This window comes from Triturus cristatus, chromosome 1_1 (genome assembly GCF_964204655.1).
Source record: "Triturus cristatus chromosome 1_1, aTriCri1.1, whole genome shotgun sequence".
NCBI lineage: Eukaryota > Metazoa > Chordata > Amphibia > Caudata > Salamandridae > Triturus > Triturus cristatus.
In genome coordinates this window covers 72,979,364-73,003,905 of record NC_140579.1, presented here as the reverse complement: position 1 = coordinate 73,003,905, position 24,542 = coordinate 72,979,364, and the positions used below count along the sequence as shown (strand labels likewise).

At 45.6% G+C, this 24,542-nt stretch overlaps 1 protein-coding gene across 1 annotated transcript in view; it reads right to left on the bottom strand.

The window, feature by feature from the left end:
- Positions 1 to 24,542, bottom strand: part of LOC146869469 (complement C4-like) — a 520,274-nt gene that overhangs the window by 80,245 nt on the left and 415,487 nt on the right. The window contains exons 30-31 of the mRNA XM_085599862.1: positions 18,197 to 18,355; positions 5,255 to 5,314 (exon numbers count right to left, since the gene is read on the bottom strand). Of these exons, the coding sequence (XP_085455988.1) occupies positions 5,255 to 5,314; positions 18,197 to 18,355 (219 nt within the window). The remainder of the gene's footprint in view (positions 1 to 5,254; positions 5,315 to 18,196; positions 18,356 to 24,542) is intronic.

The following is a 24,542-nucleotide window of genomic DNA, read 5'->3' as shown; positions in this document are numbered from 1 at the left end:
GGGAGATCACCAGCTGCGTGTCGTCGGCATAGGATACCATTCGGAGGCCGTAGCTCTCTACCAAGGAGGCAATCGGGGCTACATAAAGGTTAAAAAGTGTTGGGCTCAGGGACGAGCCCTGCGGCACCCCCTGGTCCAGAGCGATTCGCTCAGAGTAATAGTCACCTTGCCTCACTTGGAAGCCTCGGCCTACGAGAAATTAATAAATCCATTTCAGCGCTGCCCCTCTCACCCCACCTTTGCTCAGACACTGTAGCAAGATGGAATGTGCCACAGTGTCGAACGCCGCGCTAAGATCTAAAAGGATGAGAGCCATAGTTTGACCCTCGTCAGCGCCCTGCCTGAGGGTTTCGGAAGCCCTAAGAAGGGCGGACTCCGTGGAATGGCGTGGCCGAAACCCGAATTGAGTCGAATGAAGGAGGTTGCTGTCCTCCACAAATTTCATTAGCTGCTTATTTACTACCTTCTCAGCTATCTTCGAAAAATAAGGCAGGAGAGAGATGGGGCGTAGGTTATCCAGCTTGTCGAAGCCAATATTGGGCTTCTTCCGGAGAGGAAGCACCACAGCCTGTTTCCAGTCCTCAGGTAAAGAACTGGAACGAAAGGAGACATCTAGCAAATGCCTGATGTAGGGTTCTAGTGTCTCTAGGCTGTCATTCAACCTTTTTGGGGAAGCAGGATCGCGTGGGGAGCCAGATCTGACGGATCTGCAGATTTTGACAAGATCCTCCGAGGGAGGAGTGGTGAAGTGAAGTAGCAGATCTGGATCGACTTCAGCTCCTACTAAGTCTGCAGGTTCTTCCGCTAGGGGTGGCGTGTCAGGAAAAGCGGAATAAATCTTACGCACTTTGTCTCCAAAGTAGTTGGCAATACGATTACATGCAGTTACTGAGTAATCTTCATCACCAGTAACGGTTTTTGGGGTGGATAGGGATTTATATATACTAAACAATTCTCTGGCCGAGTTTTCTGCCCCATTAATTTTGTCTGCATAGTAGGTGGCTTTTTCTATCCGGATTTTATTATGATAGAATCGTCTCTTTGTAAGGTAGGCCTCCTTCGTCCGATCATTATAAGTCATTCTCCATTGTCTTTCTGCTCGTTTGCAGTCCCTTTTGGCACAGCGCAGCGCCTCGCTGAACCAGGGAGCAGTTCTTTGTCTGTGGACAGCTATAGTTGACCAACCCAATGGGGCTGTGTGGTCTAGAGCAGTCGTGATACGGTCAATGAGCAATTTATTTGCCGTTGTCACGTCATTTCCTCCTGGGGGCCCTTCCACAGTGAGAGCCTTATTAAACTCTCGCAGGTAGAATCTTGCCCACCTACGTCGAGGGTAGTTGAGAGGGGTGGGAGCGCTAGCTTTATGCTTGGACAAGTAAATAGTGAACGGAACGAAAAAATTATCTGTCCAGGGCAGGGGCACTGGGGGAGCGGCTAAAACACCCTCCCAGTTGGCGAATATTGGGTCTAACAGGTGCCCACGATTGTGTGTTGGCAGCTGACCTTTTAGCTCTAGCTGTAGGGTGTGAAGTTCTTCCCGGAACTCCACCGCCCCTTTATCTAGTGCATCTTGCAGGTGGATGTTTAAATCTCCCAACAGCAAAAACTTGTCTCTCCGTATCGCTGTTTCTGTGACCCACTCTAAGAGATTTCCTTTAAAGCTGGCCATAGGTCCCGGTGGGCGATAGATTAGCAGGCCCTTTACAGTCATGCTCCCATCGATTGTTATGGAGAAAACACCCGCTTCACATCCCGCCAGGTCAACTAGTTCAAGTTTGCAAGGCCATCGTTGTTTAAAGGCGATCGCAACTCCGCCTCCTCTGCCTATCGGTCTGTCCAAGCGCACCATCTGATAATCATCAGGTAAGGCCTGGATGATATCAGGATCGGAATTGGCGTCTAGCCACGTTTCAGTAATAAACAACAGATCATAGTGTTTATCAGTGAGAAGGTCATATATGTCATGTTTGTGACAGCTAAGCGACCTCACATTAACGAGGCCGCAGGACAGCGAGGGATTGCTTGCCCTGGTGTCTGGTAGGGCTGGGCTGAAGCGGAATTGACAATGGCTACAACCTTCGTTCTCCCCTACCCTTACACTATGGTGGCCTTAAGTGCACACAATCGAGGAAAAACTTACTAAGTCACTCCTACTCCAGATCCACTTACGATTAGGGCCAAGGGTTGAGGCCCTGGGCCGTGTCCGGTCACGGACGGGCGCAGACGGGCTTGGCTTTGGCGCGGCTTCGGCGCGCATCCGGCGCGCCCGCTGCGCCAGCCCGCTGCGCCTTCTGGCCGGGATGCACATTATATAGGGTGTGAGGAGGGTGGGAGGGCGGCGCGACTAGAGCGCACCCCCAGCCCTACCTAAGATGGCGCCCACCGCCTCCAGCAGCAAATAACAGAAGACGGCTGGGCGAGGCAGAGAGAGGAAGATCAGCGTCTTGGAGAAATGTCAGTGTGCCTAACTCAATTCCCCAGCTAACTATTCAGTTTAAAGCCCCCAGATAAAAGTTATAAAAACGATCTATTTACAGTTATAAATCACAGTTTTCACAAATCCATATGCCAGCAAGTAGGTTCCAGGTAAGATCGCTCGCAGCCCTAGCGTCTCTCACTAGGGAGAGCTCTAATTAGGCAACGAGGGCTTCAAAGAAGCACTCTAAATAGCCTGGGAGGGCGGGAGGGCAGCGCGACTAGAGCGCACCCCCAGCCCTACCTAAGATGGCGCCCACCGCCTCCAGCAGCAAATAACAGAAGACGGCTGGGCGAGGCAGAGAGAGGAAGATCAGCGTCTTGGAGAAATATCAGTGTGCCTAACTCAATTCCCCAGCTAACTATTCAGTTTAAAGCCCCCAGATAAAAGTTATAAAAACGATCTATTTACAGTTATAAATCACAGTTTTCACAAATCCATATGCCAGCAAGTAGGTTCCCTCGTCATAAGAATTAATAAATTGTGCACTACTATTCAAAACATATTTTTGATATGGAGTACTCCAACGCTGCAGAGTTTCTGGGTTGCCCTTGTATTTATCCTTATTAGTTTGATCTCTGTTATTTTGATTAAATTTCGGCTGGTCCAGTTTTTGCTCGGAATTTATTTTAGACAAACTAAGATCCGGTTTCAGTGGGGTATTGACATCCCTTATAGTTTCCACTCCGCCATTTAGATCATTTGGAGCTTCTTGATCTGGTTGATTTATTTGATCTGGTTGATTTACTTGGCCCAGATTAGATGGTCCCCCTATTCCGTTAGCTTTTCTGATTTTTACTTGCACTTCTATTGGCATTGGGTGCCTAGTTGGTAATAATTGCTGAGTATCTCCTATCATTGGACTCGTGCACTTTGGGTCCTCTTGTTGTGAACGACCAGAAAGTGGGATGGTTAACATCTCTAGGTCCGTTATTTGACCCCAATGGCTAAGTTGGTCTTTAGTTGAATTTGCGATTCGTTCGACTTCAACTTCAGACTCAGGGTGGGCTGGTTCACTTACTCCTTGCTTAGGGGATATAATATTCTCTCTATTCAGTGGTTTAATTGGAGTAATTGGAGTTTGAAGATCACATGAGTTAGTTAGCATTGTTAGCATAGCACCAATTGGATCTTTCATAAAATCAAACTTTGACGGCGATTTTCCCAGTTTCCTAAATGTGTGGACCTTAGATGGTTTAAGGGGCTGTGTGTCGCCTGCCCATTTTATTTTAAACGTGTCCAATATTAGTGTTTGTTGTATTTTTCTTTTCCTTTTGATAGGAGGAAAAGGTGGTCGCTCCTTTCCCGACCTCATAGTTCACCCTCTAAGGTGAGGCAAACTTTGCCTCTTTCAGAGAATCAATATGGGCCAGTGACAGAACCAACGTGTCCTTTAATGGAGCAAAACGCACCTCCAAAACCTCCCAGGAAAATACCCCCAAATCACAACCTCAGCACTAAATCCACCGGTACTACTGGTTACTTATTAAATAAATAATTAGTTTGTTAATTGATTAATATCCAGTCTCCAGGTAGGGCTATAGACTAAGCATGTGGAGTAGTACAGGGGACAAGGGTCGCTTCCACAGAGCCAAAGTCTATTATCACTTGCCCCTTTAATTTATTTCACTGATTTTAAAGATTTACAGATTTATTACAGACTCCAGCGGCTCAGCGACTTACTGTCTGGTTAACCTTGGCTGTCGCTCACGTCGCGTCTCGTACCTCTAACCACTTGTCACTCGCCATTCACTCACTTATTCATTGCTGTTTGTTGTTATTTATCGTTGTCAAAAAAATACAGGGAGAAGGCTGGGCAATCCTTCGGTAGCAGGAGCGGGATCAAGAGCCGGTCACATAGACGGGAGATGTAAGCACTTCTCTCCACTCCACTCCTCGGTTTGGCTCTGCTCTTAGTGTATCCTTGGTGTTTACACAGAACCAGACTGCAGGCAACAGGCCAAGGCTCCTCTGACCCAGCAACAACCGCTGCACCAGCAGTACCGCCGGTCAAGGCTCCTTTACCACCTACAGCACCACGGTAGCAGCCGTTCCTACCTCCGCTTAAAATGGCCGTATCGCAGGTCAAGGTTCCTTTACTCCCGCAGCACCGCACCAGCAGCACCGCAGCAGCACTGCGGTGCCGTCAATGGCCGTTCCTGCCCCCACTTGAAGCGCCCGTATAACAGGACGCGGTTAAAACAAGAAAGCCGGGGAAGCGGGAGAGAGCCCTCCGGGAAACCTGCGGGAGCAGGTAACTGCTCGCAACACAACCCGACAATCGTTCCGAGCTCCACGCCAAGCTCCACGCCACTTGCTCCTCGCCACTTGCACCTCCTTTCGCCTCCTTTTAGGGGGTTAGGTAGCTAGATGCCATTTTAACTTTGGTAGGAATGTTAATTTCATTCTGGTTGTTCGTAGCATGCATTACTGCTATTTTAATATTATTTTGTTCTTTTGTTTTTTACGTGTGCTAGGCAATGAGATGAGCCTGTTGAGTCTTTTTTGGAACACAGTGTTTGTGTGTGATATTGTAAAGAACAAAATTGGGCTTCTAAATTGCCACTGTATCCCTGGATGCCTGTTTATGAACCGTTAGTAACCCTAAAGACAGATGCCACTTCAGCAATGTATTGAGTGTGGTTGTGTGGGGCTACAACAACCTGTTTTTCACATTCAATCACTGTTCTATTGAACTAAGTTCACTTGTGACACCTGTGGGTGTGAAAACAAACCTTGTAGAGCTAATCCAGTCTTAGTTTACACATTATTACTCACCGTCAGGGTTGCTTTGCCTTTCCCTTGGACTTCCACATGCAAATCGTTTCCGAGAGAAAACTAGGTCAGGGAAAAGAAATATTCAGAATAGATATTAAAATCATTGTTGTGTTGTGATTTTACTTTGATATCAAAAGCTCACATTTAGAGAATTTGCCCTAGTGATATTTAGCATATATGCAGCAAACCACACAAAGTAACTTCTCTTCCTGTTGTAACAATAAGTGTTATGTTATCTAAACCATGGTACACAAATTATGTACTTCTGAAGGATGAAATTCTAGTTATCGTTGTGAAGATTCAAAAATATGACCTGCTAGCTCTGCACAACGGCCACTCTGCCACCAAAGGGTCTTCTTGTGCATCCCTCGAAGACATGCATACCTTTTTGTATGACCAAAACACTGGCACTGAGCGCCCTCCCTAGAATCTTCTCCATGTGAGCCAAGACCACCAGATTATTGGTGGAGTCCAGGTCACATAAGAATGTGTGTCATCTCTCAAATACCCTTAACCATTTGCTGGATGCCTGAACAACCATTTATCACTCATTTATTCATTTTCTACAATGCCAAACTGCCATTATTTAGTATTATTTTATGACCTACGACCTCTGATCCCTTTACCCTCCTAACGTAATATGAAACTGAATGCTCTGCCTATGATGACCTTGGAACACAATCTCTACACTCACTCTTGCTGACTTAAGGGAGGCATGAGTGAACTTGATCATAAATTAGTAGAAATACCCAACAGTGTTCTTCCGAGCCCTTAATACGATGTAAGCTATGTTATACTGGTTTATCTTTCTAACATTCACCAGTACTAATGAACAAGTTACTTACCTTCGGTAACAATATATCTGTAAGAAACATTAGTTAGTTAATAGATTCCTTACCTTAGAATTACCCCCAGGCGTCAGACTGGATCCTGAAAGCTTTTTCATCAGCAGTACCTCTGCGCGTCGGAAGGTGGCGTCGGTCGACTCTGCGTCCGTCGTTGGTGTTGTGTCGCTGGGATAACATTGCAGTAGCTACTTAGACGACGCACTCGCGCGCTGACATCAGTTCTGTACACGACTTTCCACGCCAGAAATGCAGAGCCATGCAAGACACTATCCACTGGTGCACAAAACAAGGGCCCTGAAAGGATATCCTTAACCCCAAAAATCAGTTCGCAGAACGGGGAGGATGGGTGGGGCGGTAAAGAATCTATAACTATCTAATGTTTCTGACAGATATATCGTTATGGGAGGTAAGTAACTTGTTCATCTGAGAGAAACACGCTAGTTATAGAATCCTTACCTTAGAATAGATACCCCAGCAATACCAACCCCAGTGGTGGGTCTGCGAACCAATATCACACCAGAAAGTCCTGGAGAACAGAACGGCCAAAGAAGCCATCTCTCCGGACTTGACTGTCCAGGCAGTAGTGTTTGGTAAAGGTGTGCAACGATGCCCATCTAGCTGCCTGACAGATATCATTCAGAGGATCTCCTCGCCCTAAAGCAGCAGCGGCTGCCGTTGCCCTGGTGGAATGGTCATGCAACCCCACTGGAGGCTCCTTTTTTGCCAGAGAATAACAGGCCTTGATACACAAAATGACCCACAGAGAGATAGTCCGTTTGTGTACGGCCCGACCTTTTTTGGCGCCCACGTAGCCAACAAAGAGCTGGTCATCCACCCAGAATTGTTTTGTGCGGTCCAGGTAAAAAGACAGCGCACATTTTGGGTCCAGACGATGGAGCCTCTCTTCCTCTTTGGAAGGAGGCGGAAAGAAGGTGGGCAAAGTGATGGTCTGCCCAATGTGAAAGGCAGTGACAACCTTTGGCAAAAAGGATGGACGGGTTCTGAGGACAACCTTGTCCGGATGCACAGAGAGACAAGCATTTACAATGCAACGGTCTCGGCATTGTTAAAGTTAGAGCTATTGGCATTGCTCATGACATTATTTTTGTTTATGTTTTTGTTTTTAAAACATTTAAAGAAATGGCATTGTTATTTACAATGTCAATAGCTTAATCTCTCTCAACTGCGAGACCTATTGCATTTGCAGCCACACACAAAGCCACCCACACACACAGAGCCACCCACACACACAGCCACCTACACACACAGAGCCACTCACATAGAGCAACCTACACACAGAGTTACCCCCACACAGAGCCACCCACACAGAGCCTCCCACCCACACACACAGAGCCTCCCACCCACACACACAGAGCCAGTGATGGTGCTCTTTGTGCTATTATTGCATGCTCTTCAATAAAAAGAATACAAAAAAAAAAGATATCTACTATCATTAGCATACAGGGCAACGATTTATGAGGAGGCTTTTGGGGTGCAAGGTAGCTCCACAAGGGGATATCTCCTTATATGAAATAAGTCCAGAGGGCATCAATTGCAGAAATATGCAGGGCAGCCACCTTGTATACGCCATGTAGCTTTATTAACATGTACAGGATAATACAGGATTTGGAACTTAAAGATGTTTTTGGTCCCAATGTTCTTGCCTCTACCAAGTATTAAGGACAGTCTTATTTTTATTGTGTGGCATCCAATAAGTGTAACGATTTTAAACAACTGAATCAATAAAGTTGTTCACCCAGTCATGCTTTGTAATAAAGAATTTCAACATGCAACCTTAAGCTTCCTGGATTCTTGCTTCCCTCTATCTCATTTTGTCATGGAGAGCTTATTTTGGACTCGCTTTAGCTGAAAGATTTTTTCTGGGTCTGAAATGATTTCAAAACAATGAAAACCAATGAAAACATAGGGGCAGATTTACAATCCCCTTGCGCCACTTTTGCGTCACTTTGACCATGTTAAAACTGACGCAAAAGTGGCGCAACGGGCTTGTAAATCTGCCCCATAGTGGGGCTTATTTACAAGGCCCTTGCGCCAATTTTGCGTCATTTTTCACATGGGAAAAGTGATGCAAAAGTGGTGCAAGGGGCTTGTAAATCTGCCCCAGTGTTCCTAATTCTCGTGGCACTACCTTGTATCCAATCTGTGTTTAGTTCTAGATGCTGTGTCTAGCATATGTGCTGTCCCTGCCTTAGGTACTAATTATTATTGTGAGGTTGCATCATCATTGTACTCCTATGTCAGTCTTTGGCAGCTGTCATGATGTACCGCTATTCGTGGTACTTTGTGTTGACAAATATTGCACATGGGGCATTTTGATCAAAACAAAACCTGTTGTGTGTGTGCTTATGGCAAATGTATTTCTTTTCTTTTGTCCATCGGAAACCTGTGATGCGTAGTCGGACCACTACTTGCTTGGGTATTTTTAACCCAAGAAGAACAGACTCCTCCTATAAGTAGGCCTAAACTGGGAATTATATAATACTCTGTTATTGATGACAACTCTTATTGAACACATAATGAAACGTTGATGTTGATGTATCTCCTTCATAGCAGTAGTAGGTAACGTTGATGTGCCATATTACTCTGCAATTTATTACCGACTAGGCACTGTTGGAGCAGGTGTGCACAGGTAAATGTGACATAATACATGTACCGCTGCATCATACTTAACTTTCAATTCAACATGGTTCTTTTCCCTTGAAGCATGTTTGCTATTTTTAATTGTATTATTTGTAGCATTTTCAATCCTGTGGTTAAAAAGATCAAAGTCTCAATGTCATTCAATGTTCCGACTTTGAAGTAAAAGGTATTTGTGTGAAATCTGCGGACTGCAATGAGTAGTACAGTAGCATGGTCATTTTTCCATGTTTGTCCAAGAGGTGTCGAGCATTGCTATCTAGATGAATTTCAAAGGAAGCCTTTGAAGAGGATACATTTTCCTATTCAGTCTTGGTTGCACCAGAGGTCACCAGTACTTACCCACCAGATAATTTTTTTAGAGCGGGCTGCAGGGGATGAGACTGGTGCCCTTAGTCCTTACTGTTGCTCCAGTAGTGGGGCACCTTGGTGTGAGGGCCTTGCATCCAGGAGATTGGCCCCTCACACTTTGCAGCTCTGGAGCCTACCTGTTGTTTGTTGTGCCTTGAGGTGGGGGCCAAGTCCGCCGAGAACCGGGTGATTACTACGGGAGCGGGAGAGTGCTGGACTACACTCCCCAGACTCCCTTGCTGCCATCGTCACTGCCGCAGCCCCAGGAGGTGCCTACAAAGCCTCACCGCGACCCCCGCAGCGCGGGAAGCCTACCTGTTTGTTGTGCCTTGAGGTGGGGGCCAAGTCCGCCGAGAACCAGGTGATTACTACGGGAGCGGGAGAGTGCTGGACTACACTCCCCAGACTCCCTTGCTGCCATCGTCACTGCCGCAGCGCCAGGAGGCGCCTACAAAGCCTCACCGCGACCCCCGCAGCGCGGGAAGCCTACCTGTTGTTTGTTGTGCCTTGAGGTGGGGGCCAAGTCCGCCGAGAACCGGGTGATTACTACGGGAGCGGGAGAGTGCTGGACTACACTCCCCAGACTCCCTTGCTGCCATCGTCACTGCCGCAGCGCCAGGAGGCGCCTACAAAGCCTCACCGCGACCCCCGCAGCGCGGGAAGCCTCCCCTTTCATGCCCTCCGTTTTGCCACTCACCTATCTCCTCTCAACGTCTGACGCCTCCCTCCTGTATCCCGTTGCTTTCCCGTATCCTCGGACTCGGCTTCCTCTCGTAACCAGGAGGAGTGGGGAGCATTCTGCGCATGCGTAGAGTCAGCAACAGAACAACTGACGGTTAAAGACATAGAAGACGGCAAAACAACAGGTGAAAAAGAGGGCAGACTATTCCGAAGTCAGTTTAACGTTGAAATAGCCCGCCTTCATTCAGTGACGTAAAACAGCCAATTGGCAGAAAAGGTTAGTCAGTGGTGCTGAAATATAGGGGAGAGCCCCAGCACGGACCCGACATGAAGTTCGTATATAAGGAGGAGCACCCGTTCGAGAAGCGGCGGTCCGAGGGCGAGAAGATCCGCAAGAAGTATCCCGACCGTGTGCCAGTAAGAATTGGGGCAGGGGAAGGGGCATCGAGTGTGACCAGACACCCGCTCTGAAAAGACACCACTGCCTTTCTCCGAGGTCAAGAAAAAATGCCTCGGAGAAAGGCAGCGTCGTTTTCGGATTCGGGGGCGTGTTTTGCTTTTCTCTCCTCTAGCCATTGGCTGGAGGAGATAATTAGATTTGTTGCAAAAAACACGCCCCCCAATCCGAAAAGGACGGGGCTTCAACGGAGTGACTGGACCTCTTCTCCAGTGGCTGGCCAGCATTTAAGAGGCCAGCCAATGGAGAACAGGAGAGAAGAGGGGCGGGTGCAAGCCCCTCTTCTCAAAGTCACTCCAACTCATTAAATCTCGGAGCGAGACTGCGCAAGCGCAGCCTTTCGCAGCCGAGACCTAAAAAGGAGGCTTTGAAGAAAGAGCCTGGAGCTAACTCACTCGCCTGGCAGAGGTGATAGCCACCAGGAATGCAGTTTTGAGACTTAAAAGCCTCAAAGGACAGTTGTGAAGTGGCTCAAAGGGAGCGCACATTAAATAAGTTAAAACTAGATTCAAGTCCCACTGAGGCATAACGAAAGGAATAGGAGGCAAGAGATGAGTTATGCCTTTCAAGAAGCGATTAACAACCTGGGACTTGAAAAGAGAAGGCTGATCTGGAAGCCGAAGGAAGGCAGAACTTGCCGAGAGATAGCATTTGATAGTGCCCAGAGCAGAGCCCTGCTGGGCCAAAGAAAGGAGGAACAAGAGAACCTCAGAAAGAGGGGCAGAGAGAGGATCCACAGCCTTTGCCGTGCACAATGCCACAAATTTGTTCTGGCACTGCACAATCATTTTATTTTGTCACAGGAAGTGATGTCACAGGAATATGTGTCACAGCCCTGTCACCTAATGATGATGATGATGCTAAAAAGGCATTGCCAATTAAACTCATCACAATATAAAATGTGACTCAGATATAAACAATATAAAAACGTTACAGCTGTTGCAGAACAAGTTACTTACCTTTGATAACTCCTTATCCGTTAGAGAATATCTAGCCGCAGATTCCTTACCTTATTCCCCAGGCGTCAAACTGGATCCTGAAGTTTTTGAGCAGTTCTCCTGCATGCCGTTAGGTAGCATCTTTCTGCTCCACATTAGCAATGGCGGCGGTGTCTGCACAAGAAAGTACATGCAAAGGATCTATATAGGTATTGCACCAGCATGCTGATGTCGGTTACTTTCGCGATTTTCCACGCCATTGTATTGTATTGTATGGCGTATTTATAGAGCGCAAAAACTGTCACCCAAAGGGTATCCTGGCGCTTCGACTTATTACCAACAACACGCGATGTTACAATATCCAAGCAAAATTAACCTAACCTAGGAAAAAGATGAGTTTTTAATCCTTTCCTAAAGGAGGAAAGATCCCCCATACTTCTCAGCGACAGGGGTAGGGAGTGCCAACATTTGGCCGCCACAAATCTAAAAGACCGTCCGCCCATCCGGGCCCTCAAAACCTTCGGAACCACCAATAAATAAGCTGACAATGATCGAAGAGGACATGCAGGTACATACCATGTGAACATTTCCTGCAACGGGACAGGGCCTAGCCCATGAAGCGCCTTAAACACCAAACACAGTGCTTTAAACACAATCCGCGGCGAGATAGGCAACCAGTGAAGGTCCGCCAGCGCCGTGGTGGAAGAATCAGAGCGCCGCCGAGAAAGGGCCAACTTAGCAGCCATGTTCTGCACTCGTTGCAGTTTACCCACCAAATTGGCGGGTGCTCCTAACAGCAATGCGTTGCAATAGTCCAACCTGCTCAATATAATGCCACGCACCACCTCTGGCCGAGCATGGACCAGTAGTAACGGAAGAATTTTCCATAGCATGCGGAGCAGCGCCATGCAAGTGGCCACAGTCTTGTTAACAAATAAGTCTAGCTGAAGATTGGGCCCGAACATCACACCCAGGTTCCGGACGGAACCTGCCGCCATAAGTGCAGAACATCGATAAAGAACTGACCACTGGTGTGAAATACTTAAGGCCCTGAGAAGAGTCTACCTTTCACTCCAATCAGCTCGCAGAGTGGGAAGTATGGAAGGGCCAGTAAGGAGTGTGCGGCTATATGGAGTCTTTACCAGATAAGGCATTACCCACGTAAGTAACTTGTTCATCTGATAGAGACATCTATCCGCAGATTCCTTGCCTTAGAACAGATACCCAAGCAATGCCTCTCCAGAGGTTGGTGGGCATAGTCACTTTAAACCAGAAAGTCCTGCAGGACCGAAAGGGTGAAGAGCTCATCGCGACGGACCTGGCTGTTCAGACAGTAGTGTTTTGTAAAAGTGTGCAAGGAAGCCCACTCTTCATCCTCCTAAATTACTTGTACTTGTGTCAATTTACTTGACTTCCCTGATACCTCAAGTGTGACTACAGTCGCTGGGTGCGGCTCCATGAACAGTCACAGGACCTTCTGCGCAACGGAGTCTCATCTGGTCGTCTGACATTGGTGGCGAGGAGCTCGCGGCAGTCCTTGTAGATCTTGGAGGTGTGGTCCCTTTCCTAGCACCACACTAAGTGTGGGTCTGTCATAGACATCTGCTGGTGACAGGCACCATATGGTTGTGAACCAGTTGGTTTCTTAGGGGACAAACTGTCACACCAGGAAATCAAATCTCTCAAAAAAGAGTTGACAAAAAGTCAGAAACAAGCCAGTCAGAAAACAACTAAGGGTAGCTCTGACCGGATCTGCTCTATCTGGTGTGGAAAGGAAAGAACTGACATCAGAGCTCCAAGGTGGCGCATATAGAGGCACCGCCAACGTAATTTACGCTGTGGACGACACTGACGCGAAGCTGGATGACACCTTACGGTGTGCAGGGCTACAGCTCAAAACCTTCCGGATCAAGTCTGACACCTGGAGAATATCCTATGGGAAGGAATATGGATCTAGAGGTCTCCATCAGATAACTTATACATTATCTTAGCCCACCGCCTCAACGGTAATATTACATAAAATTACAATGGCCTCAGTGCTGAAACTGAAATCCTATACTACGTGCTCATGTCCATATATAAAGCATACATTCATGTCTATCTATTTCTTCATCCCTGCAAAGCATGAGCCTAGAGTTTAAATTATTAAGTTAATGTTATCACATAGAGAAACGTGAAATTAACATATAAACATAATTTTAAATAGTGTAGATCACATATTAAGGTGCAGTTATACTTAGAAATGACCCAGTGACAACATTTTAAAACAAATGGGAGGCAAGCTTCGTTGTCACACGCAAGGGGGCAATGTTCAACAAGCCTGACTGTCCTTGATGGCTTACTCTAATCATCATAACGTGGAAGAGGCACTACAGTACTCGCCAGAAGGATGGGCACCTGCTGGCAGCGCTCAACAGTCCCCCCTGAAGAAGGAAAAGTTACTCATCTGTAATCCTACTTCTCTCACTGGAGAATCCTCATACATGTCATAAGCACTGAATAGTTCCGCCCATGTGTGGAGATCCCAGAGCACTTTTTAAAAGTATACATATATGTATAACAAGCTTTGTACCATAGCACCTTACATATATGTTTGCAGCCTAAAGAAGATATAAAATTTACAGTTTCATAGAATTTTCATTTTTTTAAAAAGCCAATTGCATAGAGATGCGTGACCATAGAAAATCTTCCACAAATCTTTTTAAAAGTGGAAAACGAATGGGAATATGAAGCTTTGTTAGCTAACAGGCTGAAATGCAAAGCAAAGTCGAGAAATCTGGCACTATGCCTTTACGAACGTCACAGTACCCCCTGTATCCCACCATGCTTCACAGGCAGTCACAGCTCCTACTTGGAAGCAGCAGTGGAGGTTGTCTGTAATTATAAAATAGTGGGCCAGATGTACGACCTGCAATATAACACATCGCAAATTGCTCATGGATATTAATGAGCCTCTCGCAATTTGCGAGCTCTTTGGGAATGACAGGCCCTCCCAGGGATGGTGGCCTGCTGGGCTCAGCAGACCACCATGTCTGGGACTGCTTTTAAATAAAGCTGTTTTTTTTTAAATGCAGCCCGTTTCCATCAAGGAAAACGGGATGCATTTAGAAAAGAAAAATTAAACTTTTCTGTTTCATTTTTTTAAGGGCAGGCAGTGGTCTCTGGGACCACTTCCTGGTCTTAAAAAATATTTTCCAACATACTCACAAAGGGGAAAGGGTCCTCAGGGGACCCTTTCCCCTTTGCGAGTGGTTTACCACCTACTTGAAGTAGGTGGTAAACTGCAACTGTTTTGCGGCTGCAAAACACTAGTACATAGCATGTTGACTCGCTATTAGGAAGGGACACCCTTCCTAATAGCGAGAGTCACAAATGCTAATAGTATTTGTACATGCTATTACCCTTTTTTGCAAAAAAGGGATGCACATCTGGCCCTAAGTGTTTTAAATTGATTAGTGTGTAACTGAATGTTTAAAAATATATTCTTATTGGATTTTGTATGTTACAACCCTGAAGAAGCTTGAGTGAGAGCGAAACGTGTTGGCTGTATTTTTCACACAACAACTTTTGGAGACTAGTTTGGATGGACGTTATTTCTGAAGATGACAGTTTTGCTAAATAAATCTTGACAATTACTGTCTATATATTATATTTTACCAGAAGATCTAACTTGGTTAGTGTATGGAGACATACTTGAAAATGGCTCATTATTTCTTTGCAAATGTTTTGCTTCCTGTATTGATCCTTTTTTCCTGAAACAATCAGGAATACACTCCCAATCAATTTCGATGCAAAGGAACTTCCTCCACTGTTTTTTTCTGCAGTAAAATGTTCTCCTCTTCCTGAAATAGAACTTGTTGATAAGATGATGTTTTGGTTGGAGGAAGGGGACTTGAAAAGAAAAGAAAAGAACAGCCACTCTGAACAATATTAAAGACCCATCTGTGTGCAGTTATCAGCAGCCACTCTGAAAATCATGTTACAATACTTCCTCCCACCTGAGTGACTGACAGATCTGGGGGAAGATGTGACTCATTGTCATTGTTTAGAGTCTTTCCCGCTGCAGATTGCTGATGTTGACCTCCTGTTCTTTTGGATTGTATAACTGCTTTAGGATATGTTGCTGCTTGTGGTGCAACCAGTGAGGGGTGTCAACCCCCTGAGGATTGTAGCAGCTATCATAGGGCCTGTGACTCTTTCTAAATTATTTTTTTCTTTTCTAGGCCCACATCTTTTACTGTATCCAATTCGGTCTTCATCTGTGGCATGTCGTCATCCGTTTGAAATCCAAACGTGTTTTTCCTGAGATTGGCAGGTTCAGGGTTCTATTTTGCGCTTACGGTTTTAGACCTGTTAGTCTAAGTCATGAGCTTCTCCATATAACATGGCAGTAACCATGAGCGGATAAATCTGATATGTCAGCAGCTGGACTAATGATTTGATTTGATACAAGCATTCTCTCATTAATGCCATCCTGAAAATCTTGCCTGTCTTCCTTAGGGAGTTTATCCGTAACCTTAAAGGGCATTGTAAAAGCTGATGTTCTAAATATTTCTCTTCCCACAGAGACTATTCTTTTGCTCTCCTTATCCGGTGGTATGGGAGACAGTGGTGCTACTATGTGTGACTTCCTTGCTGTAGCCACAATTAACGAATATGATGGTGGAGCTGCCCTGAGAAAGAGAAGATCTTGGTCAGGAGGGTTATACTTCTTCAAGAGCCTATATGGAGCCAACTTTGTAGGTGCAGGTGTCAGGAATGTTTGCATTGCAGGTTCAAGAAGACCCGGGACCAGAGGGAGGAGAGGTCTTGATGAAGTTCTTTGATGTAAGGTTTCAAAGATGACTGATGTAGATGGAGTAGGAGCAGTCATAGTAATGTTCAACTTAGTTGCACCTCTTACAAGCACCTCATTTAAAGTTATCAAGTCATTCACCAATTGGAGATAGTCATGGTGAAAATGTGTTAGAGGAAGCCGAAGAAAAATTTCTGATTAAAGATCTTGAGGTTGTTGTTCATAAGGGAGACAGTGTTCTACGATGGCTTGTACTAGATCTTCTTGATCTAGAGTGAGAAAACTGGCTTCTTTCTCTAGAGCCATTTTAAAAAACTAAGGCTGGATCTAGATTTAGAACGATGTCTATGAGTCAACTGTGGACTGTCCTGTGGATTTGTGAGGACAGAAGGAGATGCCAAGGATTATAGGTGATAGCATTGGAGATATTACTGAATCTGGAGAAAAGTTAGGTGGCGTGGCCCTCCCTGGTGAAGATGTACCATAAAGCAATGTCCCAAAAGCACTACTTCCACTGTTTGACATGATTGAGAATATGTTTGGGAGTATTTCTATTATGGAGTTGTAGGTCGTCGTTGGGGGAGGCAGTCTCGACATCAACAGAGGTAGCTTTGCCATAGACGGAGGTGGTTTCAATATCAACAACTGAGATCTTATCATTGATGGAGGTGTTTTCGATGGAAACTGATGGGTTCCTTCACTGTTGAGTGTCTCAACTTCGTACCTGATGAGCGCAAGCAATTAGGTACGTGTCCAGTCTGCAGCCTTATGCTCCTCTACATAATGCTTCTCGATGTCGAACAGGAGCAATGTCTCTTCTTCTGATGTCTTTTTTCCTTGGATCTACCTTGAGGGGGAAGAAGAAGCTATAGCAGAAGACTAGCCTTCTCCATGGCTTCTAGAAGATCTGGCAGCATGTTCTTCCTTCTTTTGCTGCAAACCATGTAGTCTGATTTATTGTTGATCCTTCAAAGTTCTTCTGGAGAAAGATTGTCAATAGGTACAGGAATCATGAATGTTATCCTCAAGAAGGCACATTATGCAGAGCCTGTGGGGGTCTCACGGTGTCTTCTTTTTCCACAGGAAGGGCACTTCACAAAAAGTAAAAACATTTTTAACAGAACAAATATATAATAGTCGATCAGAAAAAGGTGTCAAACTACCCTAAATATCAATAGACTTTGAATTAAAACTCGAAGTACAATATTTGCAAAGATTTCTAAAAGACTTTGTCCAAAAAGGCAGAGCTCAGTGCCCCAGTATCCTGTTTCTAGGAGCCGGAAAAATGAACTGACCCAACTGGCATGATGGGATACAGAGGATACTGTGAGGTTCTTAAAGGCACTGTGCAGTTTTCTCTTCTATGCTTTGCATTGCAGCCTACTGAAAAAATATTCCTTTCTTTTCCTTTAAAAAAATGTTTTTGGAAAGATTTTCTATGGTCACTTCTTGTTGGTGATGCATTTCTATGCAATTGGCTGGTTCTTAAAATGAAAATTCTGTAAATTCTGCCTATTTTGAGCCTTCTTTAATCTGCAAACATATATGTAAGGTACTAATGTACTAAGCCTGTTATACATATATGCATACTTTTCAAAAGTGCTCCGGGATCCACGCACGTGGGCGGGACTCTTCAGTGCTTATGACTATTGATGAGGACCCCCTGGAAGAGAAGTGCGTTGAACGCCAAAACACGCTGACTCACGGTGTACCTTATCATGAGGTCACAGTTCTGCCTTTCCTGCCTACAGGCAGATACTACACTATAATACCAGGGACACAGGGTGAAGAAAGATTAGCCTAACATAAGCATCTGGGTTACAGGTTATTATACATTTATGCGTCTCTATGCTTGTATTCCACTTCTCTAAACGGAGGCTGCAGCTCTGACCCTCACCCAGTCGTTCATCCTCAGCATGTATTGGGAGCAATATTAGTGAGGGAAGTCAGGTATGTCTGATGTGGTTTGCTTGGATAATGGCTTCTTTAGTGCAGGTAATTTAATCCATGACAGCGGCACATGCTAAGAGCTATCGCAGAATTGGGCGAGAAATCACTGTGGGTTTGTGGCTGATGCTGATGATATTGTGCTCAATGTTGCTGCATGTTTGCTTGCCTGTGTTATACGCTGTGAACTGCACGTGTGTGCTCTCCAAAGCACTGGTGGATTACCATCTGAAGAGTGAAACCAGTTTATTGGCTTAGAAGACTTACCTGCAACTGCTCTTGCACTTGTTTGCTGTGTTTGTCCAGGTGAAGTCTGTTTTTGAAACTTCTCTGTGGGGAAGAGATAGTGAGGGCAAGATTCCCTCCCTCTGTTGAGTAGGTCTTCGTCCAGTAGCGAGAAAGGGCCTCCAAAGCAACCACAGTGTCCTTAAGCAAAACAGAATTGGTATTACTATCTCACCTTAAAAACACCTCCATCCCAGGTGCAACATAACTTCTTCTTTTGAATCATATCTTCATTTAAGTACATGCTCCAGCCTCTCTTTGTTGTGATGCACCTGCACCCCTTTATTCTATTGGTGAATACCACAGTTGCAAAACCCTCTTCTTCATTTACACTCTTGCAATACTGTCTGCCTGAAAACTTTCACTCATCCCTTGATGCCCATCATCAAGTGCACACAAAATATACTGTGATGACCCACACAGTCATAATACTCAAATTGTACTTATTTGGCTACTGTTATTGCACACACTAACAGAGGTTTCAAAATCTATATTTCACAGAAAATATATAAGACTTGTAAATTATTTTCCATAATTTGCAGGAGGTATTTATTCCTGTGGATTAGGGATACTATCCAATGATAGGCAATGTATCAGGCCAACTTACTTGCCAGGGAGAGCGGGTGGAATTCACTGGAAGGTAATGTGGAAAACCCTTCACATTCTCAAGATCTTTTCACTTGCCTATGTTATTAACACTGATAACTTATTGGACACTTCTTACTTCATTACAGTTTTCTTGTCATTTTTACTCACATTTTTACTAAATTTCTGTTTGCTTCCTAAAAATCTATATACCTGGTGCCAGATTTATTAAGGTTTGCGTCACCTTTGCACGATTCAAGGGGGCATAAGTGTGACGCAAAACCTAAATGAGATTTACGAAGCCAAGTAAGGTGATTCTGCGTGGCCCTGTATGTCTTGATAAATCTGGAGTAATGCAAGGCAGCACAAATTGATGCCTTACGTCGCTTTGCCCCAGGGCGGCGTTCCATGGGTGAAGCGTGGGTGTCCACGAATCCACCCATGGTTTTTGGCGCATTCCCATATTTACCACTAATGGTAGTCCTGAGAATGTGTGCAAATTGCTACCCCTCCCCAGGAGAGGTATAGCGAGGAGAAATATCTTTATTTCTCCTCAATTGTTCCTCTTTCTATGAGTGCTGCACTGTGAGAAAGAGGAGAATGCCCATGTGGGTTCTTTTTGTGTAGGAAGGTACCCCTGTATAATGTTAAATAAAGCACATTCCTGCCCTTTCGCGCAGCATGGTGAGGTGGCTTGCTGCGCTGCGTGAATATTTGTTGAATATGCGCCTTGATGTTTATATTTTTCATGTGTTTGTTGCTACCATGATGGCCTTGGCAAACCATTCCACCACCTGAAGCATCCCATGATTTACCACTTAATGGCTCAATAAGAGAGGTTAGCCTGTCTTCCCCTGTGTTAAGTCTAAGGCACCACTTTTTTGTGCACTAGAACAGTCTACTATAAAATATGAAAGAACCAGTAACTTGGGATTTATGCTCCAATGCACAAAGTGTTGCAGCTGCCAATGCTTAAGAGACTGGTTCTAAATTTGATTGTATTGATCAATAACTTATCCTGAGACACCGTCAATGGCAACCTCACTCTTTGCATTTATAAGTGTCTGGCAATGCTTGAGGTTCAATTTAAACTAATCTTAAATGTAATCCTCGGTGAGGTTGGTGAATGCTGGTGAGTGTTCACTGATCCCTCAATTCAAGTCAAATGTCGCAGCTTTTCAGACACTGCATGACTCCGAATTTGGAGGAGACTGAGAATATCGCCTCTGTTTTCAGGACAATTTTATTAGTGTCAGTTTGAATCTGGGTATATCACTGCCTGCCTGTTGTGAAGTTGCTGTGCTAGAGTCAATGTCTAAGACAGAATTGTTGATGAGTTAATCCTTTAAAACCTGGAAAGGTTTAAATCATCTGCTTACCCAGGGATCTAGAGAAACATGTGGATGGAGCCATTGCGATCAGTACTCCCATATCAGGTTCATGCACAATCTTGTATGAATAAGAACGATGTTCCACGTTCACTTTTGTCAAGGGTGAGGGTTCTAACCTGGGAAGAAACTGACATGCTTCAAGAGTCTAGACAAATGTGTCAAAATCTTACTACTATGAGCTCTCGACAGAGAAATGTCAAACATTTCTTCTTAAATTGGTTTTTTGTGCATAAGGTGGTATGTTCTATACAGAGAGGGCCCGATTCACAGAACTAACTTAAGCCAAAATCCTAAACTTACTACCATTTTGGTATTCACAGAAGGCACTTACTCATTTTGGTATTCACAGAAGGCACTTACTCATTTCGGTATTCACAGAAGTTAGGAGTCCTAACTTTAGGACTCCTAAATGCCTTCTGTGAATACCGAAAGTCTTAAAATTAGGATTTTTCTCAGTTTAGTAAGGACTACTAAATTGAGAAAAATCCTAAATTTAAGACTTTCGGTATTCACAGAAGGCATTTAGAAGTCCTAAAGTTAGGAGTCCTAACTATACTACTACTAAACTGAGAAAAATCCTGATTTTAAGACTTTCGGTATTCACAGAAGGCATTTAGGAGTCCTAAAGTTAGGACTCCTAACTTCTGTGAATACCGAAATGAGTAAGTGCCTTCTGTGAATACCAAAATGAGTAAGTGCCTTCTGTGAATACCAAAATGGTAGTAAGTTTAGGATTTTGGCTTAAGTTAGTTCTGTGAATCGGGCCCAGAATGTCCCTGTACCAATACAAGACAGGTGATCAATTCTCCAGGAGCACTGCATAAGCAGAATGGAAAAGCCCCACTAAGGTTTGGGTTAAATAATTAAAAGAATCTCAAAGGTGGGAATGGGGATTAGCCAAAACAGCTGAGTGTCTGAGAAGGAGTCAGGTATGACTTCGGAACACTGACAGTGAACCCCAAAGAAGACAGGAGTGTTCGCCGTAGTCTGGAGGTGGTTGACAACTGTCTAGGGCAAGCCCACCTTCAACAGACAGTCATCAAGGTAGGTGAAAACTGACCTCTGAAGGTGTGCTGCTACCACCTCCATACCGCAGGTAGAGCTGATGGGCCTGCAGGACCGGTGTATGGAGATAGGAGGCCTGCAGATCCAACACCACCATCAAGTTTGCAGGGTCAAGGGCAGACAAAACCTAGGCCAGGGTAGGTATTTTGAGAGAGGGTGCAGGTCTAAAATAGAATGAAGGTCTCCGTCCTTCTTTGTCCAGAAAGCAGCGGGAATAACAATCACTATCCTCTTCTGGCACAGGCACCCTCTTGATAGCTGGCACCCTCTTGATAGCCCCTTTGGCCAATAGGGGCTTGCACTCCCCTCAGTGAGATGGGCAGATGGCCCTCCGTCAGCCATTCCAGGGGATAATAGAAGGTGTGGGGGGAGTGGCTGTGAAGTGTAAGATGCACTCCTTCCGGACAATCTGCGGGACTTACTGTGAGGAGGAGCCCTCCTTCACCCCCATGGCAGACCTTCGAGACCGTCTGTCACCCATTGAGAGGTACGCGCCCGTCAGGCAAGGGTTAATTCACCCGAACTCCTCTTACCCACAGGAACGCCCACTGAGGGAAGCGAACCAATGGGAAGAGTCCTGGGAACATAGAAGGGCGGACTCGGCAGCCAAGGAGGAGGTTACGGAAGACACCTGGAAGGAGGAAGACGGAGAGCGGAGGACCGACACAGAAAGACGGGAGGATCAGCGGGCTAGGACAGCGGAACCGGGACCGGACGAGGACTGCGACGTCAACGGCCCCATCCCGGTTGAGGAAGACAACGTTGCAGCGCAACCGGAGTCCTGGTCGGAGGACTGGTGGACGCCCCCGGAGGATACCTGCACGCCACCGTAACTCAGTAGAGTTGCGGCTTCTGCGGTACGTGTTAAGGGGATTGTGGTTACTACAGGTGCCGGGAGGGAGCTGCGGCCATTTCTTTGTTTGTTTAGTTGTCGGGGAAGCAGGGGGAGTACAGAGGGGCACAACTATAAGGAGTCAGGCAGCCTTTCATGACCTCTACCCTCTAAAGCCCTCAGACCTGGGAAATAGGTCAATAATCGGTTCATACAAGAGAACACTTGTCACCTGAAGCATGGGACGAGATTGTGACTCTAAATACATTTGTTTGCTGTTCTTTTTCCCATAAAGACTTGCACGCTCGAAACTTTCACCCGAGCATATCCCAAACATCCTTAGCCTGAGCACTGGGTGTGTTAACCCCTTTCTTTTTACCCTTGGTGACGGTAGTTGTTACAACCCCCCTCGACAGTAATACTTACCGCCTGTTGTCTCTTTTCTTCCATGGTACCCGGGGAACGTCAACACCAATTACCTGGAGAGGACCCATTGGCAGACGAGACTCAAGCATCACTCGCGAATCGCCCACCACGAAGCCCACCTGTGTTCACCCTTTGAGTATTCCTACTGTGTCTCTAATAAACACGCCATCATAGATCCATGCATAAGACCTCCTCGATTCTTTTTCCGCCCATCCCTCTCACATCTGGTGTCAGAAGTGGGATCCGGGAAAATGGAGGCTGCCTTTCAGAAGATGGCGGAGGGACAAGAGAAGCTAGGGTGTATAATGGAGAAATTCCTGGCGGTGGCAGAGGAGGATAGGGAGAAACTGCATAAAACACTATCATCACAAAGCCAAGCCCAGGAAAGTGTGATAGGGAAATTGGCTGATACCCTTAGTCAACCGCGAGGACATACAGGTCTGCCATCAGTTGTCCAGCAGAAATATGTCGAGGGAGAGGATCCCGATTTTTTCTTTTCTAATTTCGGGCGCCTGGCCAGAGCGGCAGGATGATCCTTAGAGAAATGGGGACAATACCTGGGTCCTCTCCTCTCAGGCGAATTACAAGCAGCGTATCAAGCTGTTAACCCTCAAGGACTTACCCCATATGAGGAGGTGAAGAGGAATATAATGGAAAGACTGGGGATAGATGACGATACCTATCGTCTAAGCCTAGGTTAAGACAAATCAAGGAGGGGCCGCAAGAAACCCCCAGGGCTCTGGCCTACCGTATTAGGGACATGACTGATAGATGGTTAAAACCTCAGACGGCAACCAAAGAAGAGATCATGGAAAAAATGTATCTAGAGCAGTACTTGGCTTCATTATACCCCCATGTACAGAAATGGGTACACCAGCATACAGGACTGACTCTGGAAAGGGCTATTGATATAGCCAGTGCCTTCAATAGGGCACAAGAACTACAGAAAGGACGAGATGACCATCATTGGAAACGGACAGGACATAACCCTGTCCGACCGTCCAGACAGTCCTCTGCTAGAACAGAAACAGTCACCCTTTTGCCTAGTCCCCTACCGGTACCCGTTAAAGCTGCCCCACAACAGGGACCCCAGTGTTATAACTGTGGGGCCTTCGGCCGCATAGCTAGGGTATGCCCCCAGAAAGAGGAACCCATGGAGGTTGGCCTATCCCGTACCTACTATTGTAGTCCGTCTAGCTCCAGCCCTCCCTATCATAAAGAGGTGCTTGTTAATGGTGAAAAAAGACAGGCTTTAATTGATACTGGTTGTCTACAAAGTGTCATACGACCCCAAGCCATACCCGGAGGAGTTACCCAAACCACAGGCCACGTCAATATACAATTTGTACATGGGGATACCCAACAGTATCCCGCCACTGAAGTTCAACATGAGCCGTCCATAGAGGCCCAATCCCTACGGGTGGGTCTGGTGCCCAGACTACCTGAAACCCTAGTATTAGGAAACGACTACCCTCATATGTCAAAACTAGTAAGAGAGACCTGGACAGAAGGGAAGGAGTGGAGGAGTACAGCCCCCTTTGCACGAGTGCCAGAACAGGGTTTTCCTGAAGGTAAACCAAAGAAAAGCGGAAAACAGAAAAAGCGAGAAAAAAAGGACTGGACCAGGGTAGCACTAACACGTAAAACCGAAACACCTATTTGGCAATATGACCGTGGGATTTTTTCTGCCCAAAGAGAGGATCCCACCCTACGAGGAGCCTGGAACAAAGCCCTAGAAGAAGAAGACCTAAACCAAGTAGGTCCTCAATTTTTATTCAAAAGGCTAGTATGGGTCTGAATTTTTGTTTGGATCCCTTCTATCAAACCAGAAAATACTGGGAGTGAACTCCCAATTCTTTTTGTCAGTGTGGAACCTCCTCCACTGCTTTTTTCAACATCAATGTGTTGACCTCTTTCTGCAACAGATCTATTTCATAATCGTTTGGTTGAAGTAGGAGGGGATCTGAATCATAGAGAATATCCATTCTAGACAATATTCAAGACCTATTTGTCTTTGGTTATTTGGTAC